General features: G+C 47.3%; 1 protein-coding gene across 2 annotated transcripts in view; it reads right to left on the reverse strand.

Annotated features, from left to right (window-relative positions):
* LOC119958121 (collagen alpha-1(II) chain) overlaps window positions 1-24,318 on the reverse strand; it is a 124,747-nt gene that overhangs the window by 71,403 nt on the left and 29,026 nt on the right. For both annotated transcript variants that reach the window (XM_038786373.1, XM_038786372.1), the window contains 13 exons: window positions 24,256-24,309; window positions 18,877-18,978; window positions 9,877-9,954; window positions 5,958-6,002; window positions 5,738-5,791; window positions 4,789-4,842; window positions 4,026-4,079; window positions 3,503-3,556; window positions 3,333-3,386; window positions 2,492-2,536; window positions 2,224-2,277; window positions 1,557-1,601; window positions 1,049-1,102 (listed from right to left, as the gene is read on the reverse strand). In XM_038786373.1, coding sequence (XP_038642301.1) covers window positions 1,049-1,102; window positions 1,557-1,601; window positions 2,224-2,277; window positions 2,492-2,536; window positions 3,333-3,386; window positions 3,503-3,556; window positions 4,026-4,079; window positions 4,789-4,842; window positions 5,738-5,791; window positions 5,958-6,002; window positions 9,877-9,954; window positions 18,877-18,978; window positions 24,256-24,309 — 747 coding nt within the window. The remainder of the gene's footprint in view (window positions 1-1,048; window positions 1,103-1,556; window positions 1,602-2,223; window positions 2,278-2,491; window positions 2,537-3,332; window positions 3,387-3,502; window positions 3,557-4,025; window positions 4,080-4,788; window positions 4,843-5,737; window positions 5,792-5,957; window positions 6,003-9,876; window positions 9,955-18,876; window positions 18,979-24,255; window positions 24,310-24,318) is intronic.

The following is a 24,318-nucleotide window of genomic DNA, read 5'->3' on the forward strand; positions in this document are numbered from 1 at the left end:
AATTTAGCGTGGCCAATCCACCTCCCCTGCACATCTTTGGGTTGTGGGGGTGAGACCCACGTAGACACGGGGGAGAATGTGCAAACTCCACACGGACAGTGACCCGGGGCTGGGATTCGAACCCGGGTCCTCGGCGCTGTGAGGCAGCAGTGCTAACCACTGCGCCACCGTGACGCCAGTCAAGCAGCATCTTGATTTTAAAATTCTCATTTTTATCCTTTAAAGCACATCTGCTGCTTGACCAAAATTTTGATAATTTGACCTAATATCTCCTTATATGGCTTGGTGTCATATTGTGTTTGTTTTATAATCACTCACGTTTTATCACGTGGGGCTATCTATATCGAAGCTGTTGTCAGTCGATAGAAATGTGTGTTCTGCACAAAACTATCTCGATCAAATCATATTTTAAAACATATCTGCTTTAACTGAAGCCTTGTTGTTTAAAAAAAGAAGCCACATAAAAGGCAAAGACAGGGGTTAGGCTCGGCGTAAATAAAGGATGATGGGTTGTCTGATGGAAAAATTAACTATCTTTTTTCTGAACTGAATGGTCATTCTTTGAGAATAATAACATTTTGAAAGTCTTTTAGAGTCTTCAAACGACATAGGGATGAGCAGGTCCAGTCAAGGATCCCAAATGCTTATCCTGCAGGTGCATATGCATAAATCACACCTTTTCGTCTGTGTGTCCCTTTTGCAAGTTATAGATTGGTGAAAGAATGTTGCCTGTGGCCTCAAATTCTCTTGTCTGCAGCTCTTGGTGACCTCCAAACGCAAAAGGCTTACTTTCTTTAATGAACTTGTGACTCTCAGAAACTGGAATCCCTGCCCTGCTGGTTACCCTGCCAAGTCTCTCTATCTTTCTGCCTGTCTTTAATTCTTCTGGACGGCAAAGGAGAGGGTGGGTGAGGGGAAAGAAGGGGCCTCTACATCTCTTCATGTTCAGAGCAGCAGTCAGCGAGGAATGTCATTAGAGCTGCTGCTCATTCAAGCTGTCAGCAGTACAGGACCTGTTCAGCGATGAACTCCCGCCATTTCCACTCACCTTCGACCCTGGAGCACCTGGGAAACCGGGAGCGCCAGCAGGACCTACTGGACCCTGAGGGGGGAAAAAAATATAGCAAACATTTAATCAACAGAGTGGCGTAGAAGAGAAAACCGACATCTGAAAAGAATTAGCCACTGTTAAGAAACAACACAAAAGATTTATTAACAACCCAAAAGGGTGCTGAGAGCTACTGGATTATACAGCGCTCCGATCGAAAACAAAACTGGGGAAAACGAACTTTAAAATCTTTGTTTTAATCCGTGAGTTTTGAACACCAATACTTTAGTGTCTGAGCTGGATAAAGTTGGAGTGATTGCAGTGAGCAGAAATTAATAATTCACCAAATACTTTGATTTTAACACTTCGCAAAATCGACAAGGATGCTAAACCCAGATTTTAGTCAAATGGTCAGAGTGAGTACAAAACGCTTCCATGATTACATTTTTGACAGGATTTCCACACCTGGGATAAGTGTACAAAACCTATATTTAACCTGAATACTTACAGGAGGACCAGCTGGGCCAGGCAAACCATCATTACCACGGGCTCCCTGTGAAACAAAGAGGTAGAATCAGCACTGATGCAAATTTTATTTACATTGAAGATCAAATTGGCTGTAAAGTGCACAGGACGTGGTACATAGAAGATAGGAGCAGGAGGAGGCCATTTGGCCCTTCGGGCCTGCTCCGCCATTCACCACGGCCATGGCTAATCATGGTAAGTGTGTAAGAATCTCTATGCGAAATTGCAACCATTGGACGGGATTCTCCGTTGGCGGGCTCCTCCGCTTCGCCGGCAGAGCACCCGCGCCCGCGGATTTCCCGACGGCGTGGGGGTGCCCACAATGGGAAACCCCATTGGCCGGCTGACAGGGTGGAAAATCCCGCCTATCCAGATTTTTTTTCTTCTTGTGTTGGCTCCCTTTTAATCCCATTTAACTGCCCTTTTCCCATTCCTTCTCTGCCAGTTCTCTGTAAGAGCTCTTCTGTTCGCCCCGCTCCTCTGCCTTTTCTTGGATTTAAGCCAAAATTCTCCGCTGACTTAAATCTGTGATTCTGCATGAGTGTAAAATGGATGGCATGTATCAGGTGATATCTGCTGTGCGCTTGCTGTGTAAGTCAGATATCGGTGCTTGGTATTCCTATTAGTCTGAAGATTGGTGTTCGACTTACAGCTGAACCAGGAGGCCCAGGACGTCCCCTCTCGCCAGGCAGACCACGTGGACCCTGCAAAGCAAAGAACAGCCCTTTGAGTCTTTCAAATATTGTGTTGGTCACCACAGCAACGAATGGAAATTTTTGATGTCGATTAGAAAATATTGCAACGGGATAATGAATCAACACAATTAAAGAATGCAAAATGATCGGAAGAATTATGATTCTCTCCTTTGCAGTTTGATGGAAAATAATTCTTGGCATTAGGTGCGACATTCCGACTCACCAAGGGTCCAGGAGCTCCATTCTCTCCAGCTGCACCTGCTTCACCCTATTTGGAAAGAGCAGAGACAAGCAATTCAGAAATGGTCAGTGGGCAGAGCGCAGGTAAAGAGAAAATCCCGTAACATTCATGAATGACCATCCCTCCATAATGGAGTGGGTATCTGACCTCAAGCGTAGAACTGTCAACTACTTACTTTGCGATTTGAAACACCACCTCTACTACCATTTCAATGACAAACTCCTTCCCCCATAACCCCTGAAACATTTACTAAAGACAACGCGGCTCATCCCCCATCTTTCATTCTCTCCCATCTTGTTATACAATCGCTCTTCTATGGTTGACTGCGATATGCAACGCCACCCACCCAGAAACTTTGACCTCAGACATTGATGAATAATTAGCTTCAGGGATGGAGATTCCTTCGCCCACTATTGAAGAGACCTTGAGGTCTATAATATGCAGCAAAGCTCACTTGCCCATGGCCCTGAATGGGTTCTTCTGATATCTAACTATTGGGAGTTGGGCTGCGAGATGATCAAATTCTCTCCTCCTGGCACAGGCCTATCTAAGACGGAAAGGCACTGCGTCACAGGTTTAGTCATGAGTGGGACATTTCGGCCTAGTCTTCTATACAGGCCTGGCTCAACATGATTCTGTACAGTCCTGTCCCAGACTGGAATCAACCTGGTATACCTCCGTATAGTTTTGTCCCAAACTGGTACATTCCACAGGCCTATCTTAGCCTGGAATATTTCTGTTCAGAGAGAAGTTCTAGAAAATAGAAGTTTCAAAAGTCCTGAGTTTGATTGCACAGTTAAACTTTAATGAAACACTGACGTACCTTTACACCTATAGCACCGGCTTCACCTTTAGCACCATCAAGACCTGAATAACCCTGTGGGGTAGAAACAAAACAATCCATGAGGTGAAAATTCCATATTTAATCAAGTGGCTTTGAAGTCACGCTTTATTTTCGGATGTCCAAACTAGTGTAATAACTGAGGTACTGACCCTGTGACCTTTGACACCTGGAAGTCCTGGAGTTCCTGGGAAACCACGAGCACCCTGGGAAAATAAAGGAGAAAGGAAACAGGTTCAGCAAAGGTTCTCGTAAATTATCTGGGATAATCATTCAACTTCCTAAAGACACTGAATGTTCCCTTCATTTCCGCACAAAGGACCAAGATGCAAGTTGTATTGTGAGAACGAAAATAATCTGTGTTCGTGCCATAAAATAATTTATTCATTTCCGCAGCAAAATATTTACTTTCACGCACTTGTTATTAATATATGGCACAGAGGCCGGGATTTGCGGACCACCCCGCCATCTGCCAGTCCCGTCGTTGTCAACGGGATTTCTGTTGGCTGCCCTCCTCATTGCCAGGAAGCCCATGCGCTGGCATGGGACCGGAATTTCCCGCCGGCATGAATAGCCGCTAAATCCTGCCCTGAATGTTTCTAAAGAGTTTGACCGGTAACAAATTGTTTAATCTAGCTAAGTATTTGTGTTACATCAATCGGGATGTTGCTGTACCTGTGGCCCTGGGGGTCCGCGTTCACCTGCTTTTCCGGCTTTTCCAGCCTCTCCCTGTGGGATAAATAAAATCAGCTTGTTAGCCCGAACCATGTTTTCCATGCAGTACTATCTGAATTGAGTTAAAAACATGGTGCGGAATTCTCCGCACCTTTAGGGGCTAGGCCCGCGCCGGAGTGGTTTCCGCTACGCCGATGGTGCCAAAACCGGCGCCAACGGCCTTTGGCACTACGCTGCCCGGCATCGGGGCTGGCCGAAAGGCCTTCGCCGGTCTGCGCATGCGCCGGTGCGTCAGCGGCCACTGACGTCACCACCGGCGCATGCGCGGTGGGGGGGGGGTCTCTTCCGCCTCCGCCATGGTGGAGGCCGTGGCAGCGGCGGAAGAAAAAGAGTGCGGTGCCAGGCCACCGTGGGGACACCCCCCCGGGATCCAATCGCCCCGCGCCGCCCGCAGAACCCCGGGGGCCCGCTCGCGCCGCCAATCCCGCCGGCACCAGAGGTGGTTTAAACTACGTCGGCGGGATTGGCCTGTCAGCGGCGGGACTTTGGCCCATCGCGGGCCGGAGAATCGCCGCGGGGGGGGGGGGGGGGCGTGATTCCCGGGGCGTGATTCCCGCTCCCGCCGATTCCCCGGGTGGCGGAGAATTCCGGCCACAGCGGTGGCGGGATTTACGCCGGCCCCGGGTGATTGCCCGACCCTACGGGGGGTCGGAGAATTCCGCCCATGATAATTAAACCTGTTCATTGGCTAAAGAGAACTTACATCATCACCAGGTTTACCAGAAGGTCCGGGAGGACCTCGGGGACCCATGGGACCCTGCAACAGAGAAACAATCATTTGTAACAGAGTCCATTCAACTTACAATCAGTAATATCCCCCTTCCCTCTGCCTTCCCCCAAATGGAAGCTGCCATGCCAGTGGCGACTTCCAAACTCAGAGCCGTTATACCACTCAGACTGCCGTCATGGTTCAAACACCAACCCTCCCCCATCGGCTGAACACAGACTCAGTCAAGTTGGGTTCCTCTTCGTCCGTACGGTTCAACTACTCGTTGGACATTGGCGAGAATTTCTGGGCGTTCACGCCCATGAGATCTTCTGGTCCAGTTAACGGCTCACCCTGCGGGTTTTCCGCCAGCGTGGGGCGGATCCAATCGGAAACATCAGCGTAAAAACCAGAAGATCCCACCACAGAAGACCACAATGCAGCAGGGCCTGAGAATCGCCGCCATTGTTTCTGAGCTCAGAAGAAACCGATCTTTTCCATTTTAAAACAGGTCTTTAAACATTACAGCGATGACATTTTCAAATGCATACCACAGTAAAGAATATGCTCGGTCATTATCCCTTCTAATCTGGAGCAGATTAATTTTTTTTTTATTTTAAAAAAGAATTTTCCAATTAAGGGGCGATTTAGCGTGGCCAATCCACCTACCCTGTACATCTTTGGGTTGTGGGGTAAAACCCACACAAACACGGGGAGAATGTGCAAACTCCACACGGACAGTGACCCAGAGCCGGGATTTGAACCCACATCCTCGCACCGTGAGGCAAGCAGTGCTAACCACTGCGCCACCGTGTCACCCCTCGCAGATTAATTCTTAGGGCCTGATTTTAACTGTGCTAGTGAATGGTTTTTGTATGAATTATAATTGGGCCTTTATTAGAGTCTGCAAAGAAATGGAGTTAGTCACGTTCTCTGAGGTACTTACAGCAGCACCAGATTCACCGGGTTCTCCAGGAGATCCTTGGAAACCTTGAGGTCCCTGTCAACAGAAGAAAGCCATTATTGGCAACTTTCAGGAGAACCAAAGTGCCTCAACTGACAGGACATTTTTCGATGTAATTCTCTTCAACTAGTCCTGTGCTATGCTCATTAAGTAAATCATCAAACATTAACCACAAAAAGAGGATTAGATATTCAATACTTACGGGAGCACCTGTGGATCCTGGTGGTCCTCTTGGTCCCATGGGGCCCTGTAAGTGAAAGTTAAAACCAGTTAGAGGTGGTGTGTATCTGTAATTATGGACACAATTATGTATCGGTAGTATGGTATGTGAGCGGTTGTATACAGATCTGGAGGTAAGATATTCATGGGCGTGGGACCCATATAATGCTAGCTTTAAATGGATCTGGAGCTTGATATATGATGCTACTTATGCACAGGGTTAATTCAGTGTCTAAGGTAAGTGTCTACAGGTGGATGAACTCAGGAATGCCTGGGGAACAAGTTAACAGGTGATTCAGTTGCTACTCAAATGAGATAAACTCCCCAAAGCACAAAAGCAGAGTTCTTAAAGCAATGCGTGACACAGTTGAATTGGTTATTCAGATGATGTGCATTAAGGTTTTGCTGTATTAGAACTAAATACTACAATGAAGCACCCTAAAATTGTAGGTGAGAAATGTGTACTTAAGTTTCCATCCTTGGGTGACCCAAGAACTTGAAATTAGTTATTATGAGTGATGCTTCTCATGCCAACCTTCCTGGATATATTTAGAATTTAGAACAGTACAGCACAGAACAGGCCCTTCGGCCCTCGATGTTGTGCCGAGCAATGATCACCCTACTCAAGCCCACGTATCCACCAGTAACTCTACAACCCCCAATTACAGTGAGTGTTATAATACTTTTGGTGGGTGAACATGAGAAATGTGGTCCTTTAGTTAAGAAAATAATAAGGGTTGTGAAAAGTACTTTAGCTGCGGAAACACTGGCTCTTGTCGAAGCTGCAGATATGGGATTCTCTTTGTCAAATATTTTAGGGGAAATTCTATTCAAGGGATGTCCTGAAAACAATTTGTCCCTTGAATGTTGCATAGTCAGTCGTTCCTTGCGGGATAACATTCACTCAACAAAAAGAGCGACAAAAGATTAGGATAGCGTGAAATAAACGTCAGGAAAAAATAAAACTGCCAAGATAAAATGGGTTTACGAGAGTCATCAATTATCTGATTATTTCATAAAAGGAGTGTTTGTTCCAGAAGATTATTGTCAGTCCTATAAAATGGACGTCTTATCATGTATTGCTTTATAGAGAATATAGAAAATAACTTTTGTCCTTCAATTTGTTAAAGAATATTGTCTGCGAATATTATTTGTTGGGTTGTATTTACAATAAGGGTATCTGTTAATTGTATAAGGAAGTTGATAACAGCTAGTTATAGATGGACATGTGTATGGAGAGTTATGTAGGTACAGGTAGGTGAAGGGAGGGCATGTGCATTGAGATGATGTTGGTACACATAGCTGTGAATGGATTTGGAGGAAGCTATAAGTTTGTACAGGTAGTGATAGATGGTAATGGAGGAGAATCTGGGTAAAAGTAGTTTTGGATGGGTGTGCGTGGAAGGGAATGTAGGTATTGGTCATCAATCATAGATGTGTATTGGTATATGTAAGTATGAATCAGCATAAAGGTAGCTATGAGTGGGTACATATGTAGGGGGTGTGGATATAGGTAAATAGATATGACTGTATATGGAGGCAGAGTGGATATAGGCAGTTATGGCTCTTGCTATCTTATTTGTTTCAGCCTACTTACACAGTTGTTGCTGGTGAAGAGGGACATGAACTTTTCAATGTACGAAGACCAAAGAAGCAGAACAGGATAAATGTGTTGCACAAACAGACTACAACTTTGCGACAAGTCAGCTTGTGACTTGTCAACACCCAAGGATGTGAAGGAACCCCAATGTATACTTGCCCTTTTTCTAAATTAGAGCACTCACGCTGTCAAGGTCACAAATGAATGATCCGACAATGGATTGTGGGCCGCAGAGATGCAGGTTTGAATCTAAATCTTGACAGAGGAGATTTACCAGGATGTTTAAAAAAACCTCAATGAAATGATCAGAAATTGGAAATATTGCACTGCGATAGGAAAGCGTTAGAAACTGAATAATGATGGTGAAAATATTCTCGAGACAAATGCAGCTTATCGGGCCAACAAGAATAAAGCTAAAAGATTGTCAGCAACAACTTTTTAAAGGATGAACACGCACTGTTTAAAAGGATTAGCGTACAAAGGAGAATGTTGTGGGACTGAGTTACAGATTTAAGGAGCTTCAACGAGACACAGAAAGAGAAAAGTGTTTTGAGCCGGTTTGAGAAAGCTTTGGTTTCCACGTCAAAGAAGCTCTTAGAGGCAAAGAAAATAATGTAGACTCAGGATGTATTAAAAACAAAGTACGTGGTCTAAACAAGCCTTCAAAGGAAACGCAGGTAAAGAAGGTTACATCCTAACTGAATGGCTTTAGAATATGGGTGAGAGTGTTCTGCAGAAAATGATTTGGCGTTGTAAAAAGGTGATATTGAGGAATTCTATCCAAGGATTTTGTCAGGTTCCCACTACAACAATCGTGGGCCACAAACCATCAATCTCATGAACCATGTTCTGAAAGTAACAATTGTTAGACGTATTAGATGCTGTGGTATGAAGAGACAAAAGTTCTGCTCCTTTTTCACCAACCCACTTTTATTTCTTCCCAACTGACTCTGCACAAAACTCTACACATCACCAGACCCAGAGGCCACCTGAAGCCCCTTTACATATCAATGTCAATTATTGGACACTTAACATAAATGAGACAACTAATTGCAATGTCTCTTAACCCATTACTTAGCAACAGCAGACCGACGCAGTCAAAAAGAAGCAACTTTAGTATCAAGATTGGCATCCGAAACAGTGAAGGAATCGGCAAAATGTGATTTAAGAAGCGTTTTCTAAAGAAAAGAGGGTAAATTCTGTAATCTGTTCCTGTAATCCTATCCTGTAATCCCCATGGGCTATTAGTGTAACCCTAGTATTGTGCTAGTCTGATGTTTTTTTAAGCTAGCATAAAAGATTGGCACATATTTAGTTACATTCAGTATAATTTGCACTTGAAATTCCTTGATCTTTTGTGTTGCTCTGGCCCAAGGAAAACAGCACAATCTAGAGGAAACACCAATTGCTGCAGGACTGAAAATTGGACCCTGTTTGGTGATGTAATTGGACTGAAGATGCTTGAGCTCTGGGCTACATATAGAGGAGGTACCAGCTTGAGAAGGATGAAGAAATGGGGTTCTTCGATTCGCACCGGAAGACAGAAGTGATAAGGCGACCTATGGCGAGTGCCACAAGGAAATGTATTGGGCTGCACTAACTGGGAAGGTTGAAAGCAACAACATGTGACTGGGCAATGTAATGGATTGGGCAGGTGTAACAGGAGGTCCTGGTTCCGTCCACTCCTCAGTGACTGGAATGTATGGGACAAACCTCCAGAGTGGGGAGGGCTCAGAGATTCTAATTGTTGGGTGTGTATGGATGGCTATATAGGTTGAGGAAGTTCTAGGTAGGTCTGGGGTGTGGAAATCGATATATGTTGAAAGCTGTGCACGGAGGGGAGATATGTATGAAAGAATAGGTCTGGGTATAATGGCATATATGGGCACCATGTATGGTGGAGTAGATATGTGGGATAGGATTGGAAAGATACATACAGAGAGTTACGTTTGGGTATTAATTTAATATTACAAATATCATCAGCGGGATTCTCCGTCGGCGAGATTCTCCGCTTGGCCGGCAGCGCTCCCACACGCGTGGAGTGGCTACAATGGGAAACCTCATTGGCCGGCTGCTGGAACGGAGAATCCCGCTGCTGGCGGAATGTGGCTCGTGGGACTGAGAATCCCCCCCCTCCCCCCCATATCCTTAAACAAGTAGTCGGATAATTAATATTAAATACATGCCGTTCTTTAATGTTTGGTACAAGCCTGTTCACTTTGTCACAATCACTCGTGACCAAAGATGTCAGGAGTGTCACATTTTGCCATGCTGGGAATATTGCTGGCAAATAAAATCTTACCATTGGTCCTTGCATGATTCCCATCTGAGCACCGCCTGCTTTCTCATCAAACCCTCGTGCCATTTGAGAAGCAAAGTTCTGTTGAAGTAAAAAACAAAACGGTCAAATTAACTGGGTAACCGCGTTTCACTGTCAAAATATGTAACTTCACTTTCCTTCCTCTCTTGGGCCTGACATGAAATGTGTTGGTCCAATCCCAATCCTGATATCAATGTGAACCTACATTACAAACAAATCTATCAATTGGTAAAAATTGATAATTGTAATAACCTGTAGTAACCTGCACAGGACTCATCCAGCTGGGGGTGATTGTTCCCCGTGTTCGATTGGACCCAGCACTGGCATAAAAGACCGGCAGCTGTAGAGCCAGCTAAAAAGGAATGAGGACCCAGTGCAAGATAACCGGGCCCTGTGTGGATAATGCTGTCACTGAAATATAGAAGACATTTAAGAAGCTCACTGGACTCCCCGGCTTTATTACAATAACCTTCTATTGGAAGTGGAAAATAAAAGGCAAAGGCACATTGTTGTGCAGAGCAGATGGAGATTTTATGTTATTTAGTTGAGTATCATTGAATCATAGAATGGTTCCAGGACAGAGGAGGCCATTTGACCCATCATATCAGTGCATTTCTGCTTGACTAACCTCCCCCCCCACCCCGCCCGCCCCGCCATTTCCCTGTATCCTTGGGGTTACCAAGTTCGCCGTTGAATGTCATGATTGAACTTGTCTCCACCACACTCACAGACAGTACATTCCAGATCCTAACCACTCGCTGTGTGAATCTGCCTCCACCACACTCACAGACAGTACATTCCAGATCCTAACCACTCGCTGTATGAATCTGCCTCCACCACACTCAGACAATACATTCCAGATCCTAACCACTCGCTGTGTGAATCTGTCTCCACCACACTCACAGACAGTACATTCCAGATCCTAACCACTCGCTGTGTGAATCTGCCTCCACCACACTCACAGACAGTACATTCCAGATCCTAACCACTCGCTGTGTGAATCTGTCTCCACCACACTCACAGACAGTACATTCCAGCTCCTAACCACTCGCTGTGTGAATCTGTCTCCACCACACTCACAGACAGTACATTCCAGATCCTAACCACTCGCTGTGTGAATCTGTCTCCACCACACTCACAGACAGTACATTCCAGATCCTAACCACTCGCTGCGTGAATCTGTCCCCACCACACTCACAGACAGTACACTCTACATCCTAACCACGCACTGTGTGAATCTGTCTCCACCACACTCACAGATAGTACATTCCAGATCCTAACCACTCGCTGTGTGAATCTGCCTCCACCACACTCACAGACAGTGCATTCCAGATCCTAACCACTCGCTGTGTGAATCTGCCTCCACCACACTCACAGACAGTACATTCCAGATCCTAACCACTCGCTGTGTGAATCTGCCTCCACCACACTCACAGACAGTACATTCCAGATCCTAACCACTCGCTGTGTGAATCTGTCTCCACCACACTCACAGACAGTACATTCCAGACCCTAACCACTCGCTGTGTGAATCTGCCTCCACCACACTCACAGACAGTACATTCCAGATCCTAACCACTCGCTGTGTGAATCTGCCTCCACCACACTCACAGACAGTACATTCCAGATCCTAACCACTCGCTGTGTGAATCTGCCTCAACCACACTCACAGACAGTGCATTCCAGATCCTAACCACTCGCTGTGTGAATCTGCCTCCACCACACTCACAGACAGTACATTCCAGATCCTAACCACTCGCTGTGTGAATCTGCCTCCCCCACACTCACAGACAGTACATTCCAGATCCTAACCACTCGCTGTGTGAATCTGCCTCCACCACACTCACAGACAGTACATTCCATGATCCTAACCACTCGCTGTGTGAATCTGTCTCAACCACACTCATAGACAGTGCATTCCAGATCCTAACCACTCGCTGTGTGAATCTGCCTCCACCACACTCACAGACAGTACATTCCAGATCCTAACCACTCGCTGTGTGAATCTGTCTCCACCACGCTCTCAGACAGTACATTCCAGCTCCTAACCACTCGCTGTGTGAATCTGCCTCCACCACACTCACAGACAGTACATTCCACATCCTAACCACTTGCTGTGTGAATCTGTCTCCACCACACTCACAGACAGTGTATTCCAGATCCTAACCACTCACTGTGTGAATCTGCCTCCACCACACTCACAGATAGTACATTCCAGATCCTAACCACTCGCTGTGTGAATCTGCCTCCACCACACTCACAGACAGTGCATTCCAGATCCTAACCACTCGCTGTGTGAATCTGTCTCCACCACACTCACAGACAGTACATTCCAGATCCTAACCACTCGCTGTGTGAATCTGCCTCCACCGCACTCACAGATAGTACACTCCACATCCTAACCACTCACTGTGTGGATCTGTCTCCACCACACTCACAGATAGTACACTCCACATCCTAACCACTCACTGTGTGGATCTGTCTCCACCACACTCTCAGACAGAACATTCCAGATCCTAACCACTCGCTGTGTGAATCTGCCTCCACCACACTCACAGATAGTACATTCCAGATCCTAACCACTCGCTGTGTGAATCTGCCTCCACCACACTCACAGACAGTACATTCCAGATCCTAACCACTCGCTGTGTGAATCTGTCTCCACCACACTCACAGACAGTACATTCCAGATCCTAACCACTCGCTGTGTGAATCTGTCCCCACCACACTCACAGACAGTACATTCCAGATCCTAACCACTCGCTGTGTGAATCTGCTTCCACCACACTCATAGACAGTGCATTCCAGATCCTAACCACTCGCTGTGTGAATCTGCCTCCACCACACTCACAGACAGTACATTCCAGATCCTAACCACTCGCTGTGTGAATCTGCCTCCCCCACACTCACAGACAGTACATTCCACATCCTAACCACTCGCTGTGTGAATCTGTCTCCACCACACTCACAGACAGTACATTCCAGATCCTAACCACTCGCTGTGTGAATCTGTCCCCACCACACTCACAGACAGTACATTCCAGATCCTAACCACTCGCTGTGTGAATCTGCCTCCACCACACTCACAGACAGTACATTCCAGATCCTAACCACTCGCTGTGTGAATCTGCCTCCACCACACTCACAGACAGTACATTCCAGATTCCAGTCACTCGCTGTGTAATAATCATTTTTTCTCATGTCCCCATTATGTTTGCTAATCACCTTAAATTGGTGTCCTCTGATTCTTGATCCTTCCACCAATGAAAACAGTCTCTATCAATTTTGTCCAGTTCTCTTATAATTTTGAACGCCCCCATCAAATCTTCACCCATCCAAAGTCTACCTTTCTTTACAAGATAACTGTGGCTTCTATTTAAGTGTTTTGACTAGATGCAGGTATTAGTCCCACAGATGTGGAACTAAATGACAGGATATGGTGATTTGCTGTCTTTTAAGTTCAGTGTGTTTGTTCCTTTGAATGACACATCAGAATTACAAGAAGCCCACGGGTTTTGCGGTGGCGTGGGTTACAACGGGAAATCCCACTGACAAGTGGCGGGAATATAGAATCCCGCTATCAGCGAATGGCGTTGCGGCCGAGATACACGCCGCTGGGGTGCGTAATGTACAGTTTGTGAACATCGTCACCACATTTAGATACATTACTCTCTGTCTCTTTGTCTAAATTGTTCATATAGATTGTAAATAGCCAAGGCTTCCGCCCTCATCCTGGTACTCCACAGCCTGCCAGCTTAAAAATGGCCACCTTATTTCTATTCCTTGTTTCCTGTATGTTAACTAATCTTCTTCCATGCTGCCAATATGTGCATCCAGTTCCATGTATCGCTATCTTGGTCGTTAACCTTTTGTGTGCCACCTTAGCAAATGCCTTTTGGAAATCGAGATATTCCCCATTTTACTGCTTCCAATTTGTCTACGCTACCAGTTACATCCTCAAATAGACTCGAATAAATTGGTCAAACACTGTTTCCCTTTTGTTAACCACATTGACTTTGTTGGATCATCCAATAATTTTCGAAGTGGATTGTTAAAACTTCCTTCACACTAGATTCCAGCTTCTCCGAACACCGGGGGGCGGGATTCTCCCATCCGCGCGCACTCGTTGTCCCAGCAGCCGGCCAATGGTGTTTCCCATTGTGCGCGCCCCCATGTGGTCAGGAGATCCACGGGCGTGAGTGCGCTGCCGGGGAAACAGAGGATCCCGCCCCTGATGTCAAGCTGACAGACCTGGAGTGGTTCCCTGTTCTCCATCCTCCCGACCTTCTTGAATAGCAGTGTTACATTCGCTAACTTCCAATCAGTTGGGACCATTCGAGAATCTGAGGAATTTTGAAAAACCATAACCAGCACATCCATTATCTCTGAAACTATCTCTTTTCAAACCCAAGGGTATAGGCCATCTGGCCCTGTGGATTTGTCAGATATTGGTAACTGAAGTTTCTCTAATACGCTTTCTCTGCTGATATTAGTTACCTTAATGTCCTCACTCTTATTAGTCTCAAGGTTACCCTCTATTTCTGGTATGTAACTTCTACTCTGAAGACAGACAAAATATTAGTTTAATATCTCTGCTATTTCTTCATTCCCCCGTGATAATTTCTCCTGTCTCTGCTTCTAAGGGACCAATATTTACTTTATCTACTCTCTTCCTTTTTATATACCTGTTAGAGCTTTTACAATCTGTATTTATATTCCTGGCTAGTTTACTCTCAAATGTTTTCCCTTTTTACCAACTTTTTGCTGGTTTCTAAAGCCCTCCCAAATCTCCGGTTTACTAGTATTCTTTGTAACATCATAAACCTCTTTTTTCTTTTTTAACCTAATACTATCCTCGACTTTCTTATTCAATCACAACGGATTTTTCTTGCTTTTGTTTTGCAATGGAATGCATTTTTGTTGAACATTTTGAATTGCTGTTTCAATGTTTCCCGCTGTTTATTTACTGCCATATCTTTTAGTCTATTTACCCATTCAATCTTAGTCAGTTCTCCCCCTTTACCGACGTAACTGGCTTTGTTTAAATGTAGGATTCTTAGTTGGATTGGAGTATGCCAAACTTAAAATAGAATTCAATTGTATTATGATCATTTTTACCCAACAGATCATTTGATTAATAATTAAACCCGCCTCATTGCACAACGCTAGATCTAAAATCGTGTTGCCGTTTGTTGTTCCACAACAAGTTGCTGCAAGAAGGTGTCGTGAAAACATTCGACAAACTCATCTTCCAACCACCTTGGCCAGTTTGATTCATCCAGTCTCTATGAAGTTTAAAAAACCCTCAATTATAATATTGCTTTTGTGACAAATTAATTTGTCATCTCTTAATTCTCTGTCCAAGGTTTTAACGACTGTGAAGGGTCTCATAAATTACTCCCAATTTTCTGACCCTAATTATTCCTGGCTTCCACCCATACTGATTCACCTCCTGATCTTCTGAGTCAAGATCCTTTCTCATTTCTGTCCTTATGTCATCCTTTACTATCGGGGCCATTCCTCCTCCTTTTCCATTCTGCCTGTGTTTGTAAAATGTGTACCCTGGAATATATATTTCACAACCTTGGTCAGTTTGTAACCATGTCTCTGTAATGATGATTAGATCTATTTATTTATGGCACTATTTATGATTCTAGTTCATCTGTCTTATTGTGAATTATTAACACATTCGGATAAAGAACCTTTTTTACTAATATTATTTGCATCCTGTACCACTGCATCCGCTCTATTCTCCTATTTATATACATGGTACCAGAAGTTATCTATGGCACATGGTACCAGAAGTGATCTGACTGCAGGACCTGATCCCACTTTCTACCAATGTTGTTGGTCCCATTATGGACCATGATGCCTGGCTGTTCAGCCTTCCACCTCAGCATCCTTGACCCAGACACCAGAGAGGCAACACACGATCCTGAAATCACATCTGCGGCTAAACGCACACCTGTCTGTTCCTCTAACTGTAGAATCCCCTATCACTATTGCTTTCCCAATCTTCTGCTTGCCACCCATACAGCTGAACTACTTGTGGTACTTTGAATTTGGCTCGGTAGAGAAAACCTATAATCTCGCCAGTACTCAAAATGAATGCCAGTTAGAAAGTGAGATACATTCAGGGATCTCTGGACTATCTGGCTGGTACTTCTAGGTGATCACCCATTCTGTTTCTGCCTGCCTCCCCTCAAGATGCAAGGTGACCACTTCCAGAAATATACTATCCGTATAGCTTTCAGCCTTGCAGTTGCACAATGGTAATATCAGCTGTTCGTCAAGCTCTGAAGCACTGAGCTACAACTCCTCCAGTTGATACTTCTTGCACATGTGGAAACACCAGGATTAGATAAGCTTCCTGGAGTTCCCACATGGAGCAGGATGCACATTCCACATTCCAATTATTAAGTAATGTAGTAGTGAATCAAGTGATAGGAAAACGATGTTATTCTGTCCAACTGCTCTTTTACGCCTGACCTCACCAGTTATGCAGTCAGGATTAAGGGTTATGTACCCCCAATCCACCACTGTTACTGATATATTTTCTGGGCGGGATTCTCAGTCCTGCCAGCCCTGTTTTCCGGTGCAGCACGCCCCCACCAGCAGCGGATTCTCCATTCCTGCAGCCGGCCAATTGGATCGCCCCATGCTGTCGGGAAACCCGTGGGGCGTGGGTTCTCTACCGGTTCGGCGGAGAATCCCGCAATCTATCCTTTCACAATCACAGAAAGTTTGGCGCATTATCCCTTTCCATAAGAACCTCATACTAGAAATCACATTCTTATTTGATTTATTACATTTTTAAGTTGACCCTCAAAAGGAGTCCCTCACCGTTCCATCAAAAATTCCTCCCTCAACTTATATCGCCAAATACAGATAATTGGTTCTTTCTTCCATTGCTGTTTGATGTGCCTACATTCTGCCAGTCTTTGTATTTAAAGGGATTCATTGTTGGACTCTCCGCTCCCCAAGGCGTGTGTGTTTCTTCGCGGTGTGCTGTTCACGGGCGGAGGGATTCTACCTTCCTGCCACTTGTCAAGTACGGCAAAGCATCGGACAGTATTGACGAGTCAGGGTCAATACTCCCTGATCCTTTGCAATAACCTGAGGAGAATTCTGGGAAAGTGTTTAATCTCTGTACGAGCGTGCGTGTGATTTTCAGGTCAAAAGCATTTCTAACCAATTGGGACAGCTTTGATATTTTTGGTTCTAGTTTGAAAATAGCATAACCGCAGAATCACATGGATTGGGAAATGGCTGCCGATCATCTTGCCATACCAACCACAACGTGAACTAAAGTGGTCACGAGGTGATTAAAAAAAGATCAGGAGATCAGAGAACATGATTATGTTCCTGTCAAACTGATTCCAAAAGTTCATCCAATGAATCAAACTCCGATACATATTTAGAACTCAACATCGGCTTATGACATTTTTTTTTAAAATTGTTCATGGGAGGTGGGTGTCGCAGGCTGTGCCAGCATTTATTGCCCATCCCTAATCGCCCTTGAGAGGGTAGTGAAGAGTTGCTGTGGGTCTGGAGTCACATGTAGACTAGACCGGGTAAGGACCATAAGACATAGAAGCAGAATTAGGCCACTCGGCCCATCGAGTCTGCTCCGCCATTCAATCATGGCAGATATTTTCCCATCCCCATTCTCCTGCCTTCTCCCCATAACCCCTGATCCCCTTATTAATCAAGAACCTATCTATCTCTGCCTTAAAGACACTCAGTGATTTGGCCTCCACAGCCTTCTGCGGCAAAGAGTTCCACAGATTCACCAGCCTCTGGCTGAAGAAATTCCTCATCTCTGTTTTAAAGGATCTCTTTAGTCTGAGATGGTGTCCTCTGGTTCTAGTTTTTCCTACAACTGGAAACATCCTTTCCATGTCCACTCTATCCAGGCCTCGCAGTATCCTGTAAGTTTCAATAAGATCCCCCCCCCCTCATCCTTCTAAACCCCAACGAGTTCAGACCCAGAGTCCTCAAGTGTTCCTCATACGACAAGCTCTTCATTCCGGGGATAACTCTTGTGAACCACTTCTGGCCGGCAGATTTCCTTCCCTAAAAGGACATTAGTGAACCAGATGGGTTTTTACGCCAATCAAAGAACAAGGAAAAGTACAGCACAGGAACAGGCCGTTCGGCCTCCAAGCCTGTGCTGATCATGAAGCCTAACTAAAAAAAAAAAAAACAACCTTCTGTCCTTACTCAGTCGTATCCCTCTATTTCCTCCCTATTCATGTAGTCATCCAGATGCTTCTGAAATGTTGAAGAGAATTGACAATGTTTTCATGCTCACCATTAATTAGCCTTTTAACTCCAAATTTTTATTGAATTCAAATTTCACCATCTGCAGTGAGTGGGAATTGAACCTGGGTCCCCAGAGCATCACTCTGTGATTTTAGTCCAGTGACAATACCACTATGCCGCTGCCTCCCCTGTTTTGACAGTGTGAAACTGACTGTAAAGATCAGTAAGTTCTCTGGTTTAGTTAGTTAACGCAGCTGATGTTGAATAAGTGTGCTGCCAATGGCTTCAGTGTTGCTAGGTTAAGCAAAGGGAAAAGTTCCGTCGTAATTCCACTTCCTCATCATTATCCGGTGTGGATATGGGGAGAGGCTGAATTGTGATTCACCCCACAGTCGAATAATCTGCTCAGGAGGTGATGATGTGCAGAAATTGCACCATGCCTGCACTTTTTCAACTATCTGTAGGTTGATATGTGTGTTACGTCAGTGAGTGAGATAGCTTAAATCTTAATGAAAGTTACAAGCGGCAATGGTTGGCAGCGACGTATACAGTATAACCACAGATGGGGTACAGTGTCCATTCAATTGAAGTCATTGCTTTCCAATTGAAATTTAAAAAAAGAAAGTGATGGGCTGGAGAGAATGGGGAACTGAAACCCAAAGATGATCCAATTCAGAGTTGAGAAGCAGATTTAGGTTGTGTAATGGTTTGACTTACTCCGCCAAAGTCAGACATGCCAGATGATCCAGGTGGTCCAGGTGGGCCAGGATTTCCAGGGGTTCCAGGTTCTCCATCTCTTCCTCGAGGCCCTGCCACACCCTGAAATTCGATGGAAACATCTCCAAATTAGACATCAGACAGAAATGAACAGCAAACTCATCCAGCGGGATTCTCCCGTTCCTGAGACTAAGTGTTGACGCTGAGACAGGATTTGGGGACTTTCACGGCCGCAAAACTGGCGCCGCACCTGGAAGATTCAGCGACCATTGAGGAGCGAGCGCCGGCGCCACGTGGAACACAATCGATTCCAATGGGAAACGGTGTCGGATTCACCGGGTCCGTCATTGACACTCGGGAGGCTGACAAGCTGCAGCCACAAATACACATTACACTCCCCACACACACTCATCCCAGCCACACACACACATTACACTCCCCACACACACTCATCCCAGCCCCACACACAGTACACTCCCCACACACACTCATCCCAGCCCCACACACACATTGCACTCCCCACACACACTCATCCCAGCCACACACACACATTACACTCCCCACACACACTCATCCCAGCCCCACACACACATTACACTCCCCACACACACTCATCCCAGCCCCACACACACATTACACTCCCCACACACACTCATCCCAGCCTCACACACACATTACACTCCCCACACACACTCATCCCAACCGCACACACACATTACACTCCCCACACACACTCATCCCAGCCTCACACACATTACACTCCCCACACACACTCATCCCAGCCTCACACACACATTACACTCCCCACACACACTCATCCCAGCCTCACACACATTACACTCCCCACACACACTCATCCCAGCCTCACACACACATTACCCTCCCCACACACACTCATCCCAGCCCCACACACACAATACACTGCCCACACACACTCATCCCAGCCACACACACACATTACACTCCCCACACACACTCATCCCAGCCTCACACACACATTACACTCCCCACACACACTCATCCCAGTCCCACACACACATTACACTCCCCACACACATCATCCCAGCCGCACACACACATTACACTCCCCACACACACTCATCCCAGCCACACACACACATTACACTCCCCACACACACTCATCCCAGCCACACACACACATTACACTCCCCACACACACTCATCCCAGCCGCACACATTGCACTCTCCACACACACTCATCCCAGCCCCACACACACATTACACTCCCCACACACACTCATCCCAGCCCCACACACATTACACTCCCCACACACACTCATCCCAGCCCCACACACACATTACACTCCCCACACACACTCATCCCAGCCGCACACACACATTACACTCCCCACACACACTCATCCCAGCCCCACACACACATTACACTCCCCACACACACTCATCCCAGCCACACACACACATTACACTCCCCACACACACTCATCCCAGCCCCACACACACATTACACTCCCCACACACACTCATCCCAGCCGCACACACACATTACACTCCCCACACACACTCATCCCAGCCCCACACACATTACACTCCCCACACACACTCATCCCAGCCGCACACACACATTACACTCCCCACACACACTCATCCCAGCCCCACACACATTACACTCCCCACACACACTCATCCCAGCCATACACACACATTACACTCCCCACACACACTCATCCCAGCCGCACACACACATTACACTCCCCACACACACTCATCCCAGCCACACACACACATTACACTCCCCACACACACTCATGCCAGCCCCACACACACATTACACTCCCCACACACACTCATCCCAGCCATACACACACATTACACTCCCCACACACACTCATCCCAGCCACACACACACATTACCCTCCCCACACACACTCATCCCAGCCACACACACACATTACCCTCCCCACACACACTCATCCCAGCCGCAAACACACATTACACTCCCCACACACACTCATCCCAGCCTCACACACACATTACACTCCCCACACACACACATCCCAGCCTCACACACACATTACACTCCCCACACACACTCATCCCAGCCCCACACACACATTACACTCCCCACACACACTCATCCCAGCCTCACACACACATTACACTCCCCACACACACTCATCCCAGCCCACACACACAATACACTCCCCACACACACTCATCCCAGCCCCACACACACATTACACTCCCCACACACACTCATCCCAGCCCCACACACACATTACACTCCCCACACACACTCATCCCAGCCGCACACACACATTACACTCCCCACACACACTCATCCCAGCCACACACACACATTACACTCCCCACACACACTCATCCCAGCCTCACACACACATTACACTCCCCACACACACTCATCCCAGCCCCACACACACATTACACTCCCCACACACACATTACACTCCCCACACACACATTACACTCCCCACACACACATTACACTCCCCACACACACATTACACTCCCCACACACACTCATCCCAGCCGCACACACACATTACACTCCCCACACACACTCATCCCAGCCTCACACACACATTACACTCCCCGCACACACTCATCCCAGCCCCACACACACATTACACTCCCCACACACTCATCCCAGCCTCACACACATTACACTCGTCACACACACTCATCCCAGCCTCACACACACATTACACTCCCCACACACACTCATCCCAGCCCCACAGACATTACACTCCCCACACACACTCATCCCAGCCACACACACACATTACACTCCCCACACACACTCATCCCAGCCACACACACATTACACTCCCCACACACAGTCATCCCAGCCACACACACACATTACACTCCCCACACACACTCATCCCAGCCTCACACACACATTACACTCCCCACACACACTCATCCCAGCCTCACACACACATTACACTCCCCACACACACTCATCCCAGCCACACACACACATTACACTCCCCACACACACTCATCCCAGCCACACACACACATTACACTCCCCACACACACTCATCCCAGCCACACACACACATTACACTCCCCACACACACTCATCCCAGCCGCACACACACATTACACTCCCCACACACACTCATCCCAGCCGCACACACACATTACACTCCCCACACACACTCATCCCAGCCCCACACACACATTACACTCCCCACACACACTCATCCCAGCCTCACACACATTACACTCCCCACACACACTCATCTCAGCCCCACACACACATTACACTCCCCGCACACACTCATCCCAGCCCCACACACACATTACACTCCCCACACACACTCATCCCAGCCTCACACACATTACACTCCCCACACACACTCATCTCAGCCCCACACACACATTACACTCCCCACACACACTCATCCCAGCCTCACACACATTACACTCCCCACACACACTCATCCCAGCCTCACACACACATTACACTCCCCACACACACTCATCTCAGCCCCACACACACGTTACACTCCCCACACACACTCATCCCAGCCACACACACACATTACAGTCCCCACACACACTCATCCCAGCCGCACACACACACATTACACTCCCCACACACACTCATCCCAGCCCCACACACACATTACACTCCCCACACACACTCATCCCAGCCACACACACATTACACTCCCCACACACACTCATCCCAGCCCCACACACACATTACACTCCCCGCACACACTCATCCCAGCCCCACACACACATTACACTCCCCACACACACTCATCCCAGCCTCACACACATTACACTCCCCACTCACACTCATCCCAGCCTCACACACACATTACACTCCCCACACACACTCATCCCAGCCTCACACACATTACACTCCCCACTCACACTGATCCCAGCCCCACACACACATTACACTCCCCACACACACTCATCCCAGCCCCACACACACATTACACTCCCCACACACACTCATCCCAGCCCCACACACACATTACACTCCCCACACACACTCATCCCAGCACCACACACACATTACACTCCCCACACACACTCATCCCAGCCACACACACACATTACACTCCCCACACATACTCATCCCAGCCACACACACACATTACACTCCCCACACACTCTCATCCCAGCCTCACACACACATTACACTCCCCACACATACTCATCCCAGCCACACACACATTACACTCCCCACACACACTCATCCCAGCCTCGGACACACATTACACTCCCCGCACACACTCATCCCAGCCCCACACACACATTACACTCCCCACACACACTCATCCCAGACAACAATTTAGCATGGTAGCACAAGTGGATAGCACTGTGGCTTCACAGCGTCAGGGCCCCAGGTTCGATTCCCGGCTGGGTCACTGTGCGGAGTCTGTACGTTCTCCCCGTGTCTGCGTGGGTTTCCTCCGGGTGCTCCGGTTTCCTCCCACAGTCCAAAGATGTGCAGGTTAAGTGGATTGGCCATGATCAATTGTCCCTTAGTGTTCAAAGATGTGCAGGTTAGGTGGATTGGCCATGCTAAATTGGCCCTTAGTGTCCAAAAAGGTTCGGAGGTGTTATTGGGTTACGGGGATAGGGTGGAAGCGAGGGCTTAAAGTGGGTCGGTGAAGACCCGATGGGCCAAATGGCCTCCTGCACTGTATGTTCTATGTAACAAAGTGGCACTGGTTGTGCTGGGGCACGCCCATCCTGCTGATGGGTCGGCTGGGGCCAGAGGGCACCTAGGGAGGTGGCCTGAGGAGGGGGAGGAAACACCTACACGACCTGTGACCCTAAGTTCACAGTGGGCAGTCAGTGGCGTACGCAGCTGCACGGCTGCCTTGCCGGCTGCGGCAATGGTGCTCTGTGCCCGTCAATCCCGACCCCACAGCCCACCTCCTGGCCACCCCCCCCCCCCCCCACTACTCCCCTTGGCCCTCTCCCTCAGCAGCCCTGACGATGGTTTCACGATTTTTACAAGCACAGGTGAACCGCGCCGTCAGGAATTCGGCCCATCGGGGGTGGAGCAGCGCAGAGGCCCCGGAGAATACCGGGTCGGTGCGTTCCGGAACGCATTGACTCCGCTGTCGAGGTGGCGGAGAATTGTGATGTGGCATCAAATCGGTGCCCGCCACGATTTTGCCGTTGGAACCTATTCTCTACCCAATCGCGTTTCCCGATTCCAGCGCCAGCGAACGGAGAATGCCGCCTATCAGGGTTTAGGATGAAGCGGCAAAATGCCGTACAAAACATGAACGTTCAGCTCTCAGTGGCTGCTGCTGCAGTCCAGTCTGGGAACCTGTAACATATCTTGCTATTTTATCAAACTCCATTGCATGGGACTAGGAAGGTAAGATTACTCACTGCTTCACCCTTCTCTCCACGTGGTCCCCTCAGTCCCTGCTCTCCGGATGGTCCCTAACAGAA

This window comes from Scyliorhinus canicula, chromosome 28, assembly GCF_902713615.1.
Source record: "Scyliorhinus canicula chromosome 28, sScyCan1.1, whole genome shotgun sequence".
Taxonomy (NCBI): Eukaryota; Metazoa; Chordata; class Chondrichthyes; order Carcharhiniformes; family Scyliorhinidae; genus Scyliorhinus; species Scyliorhinus canicula.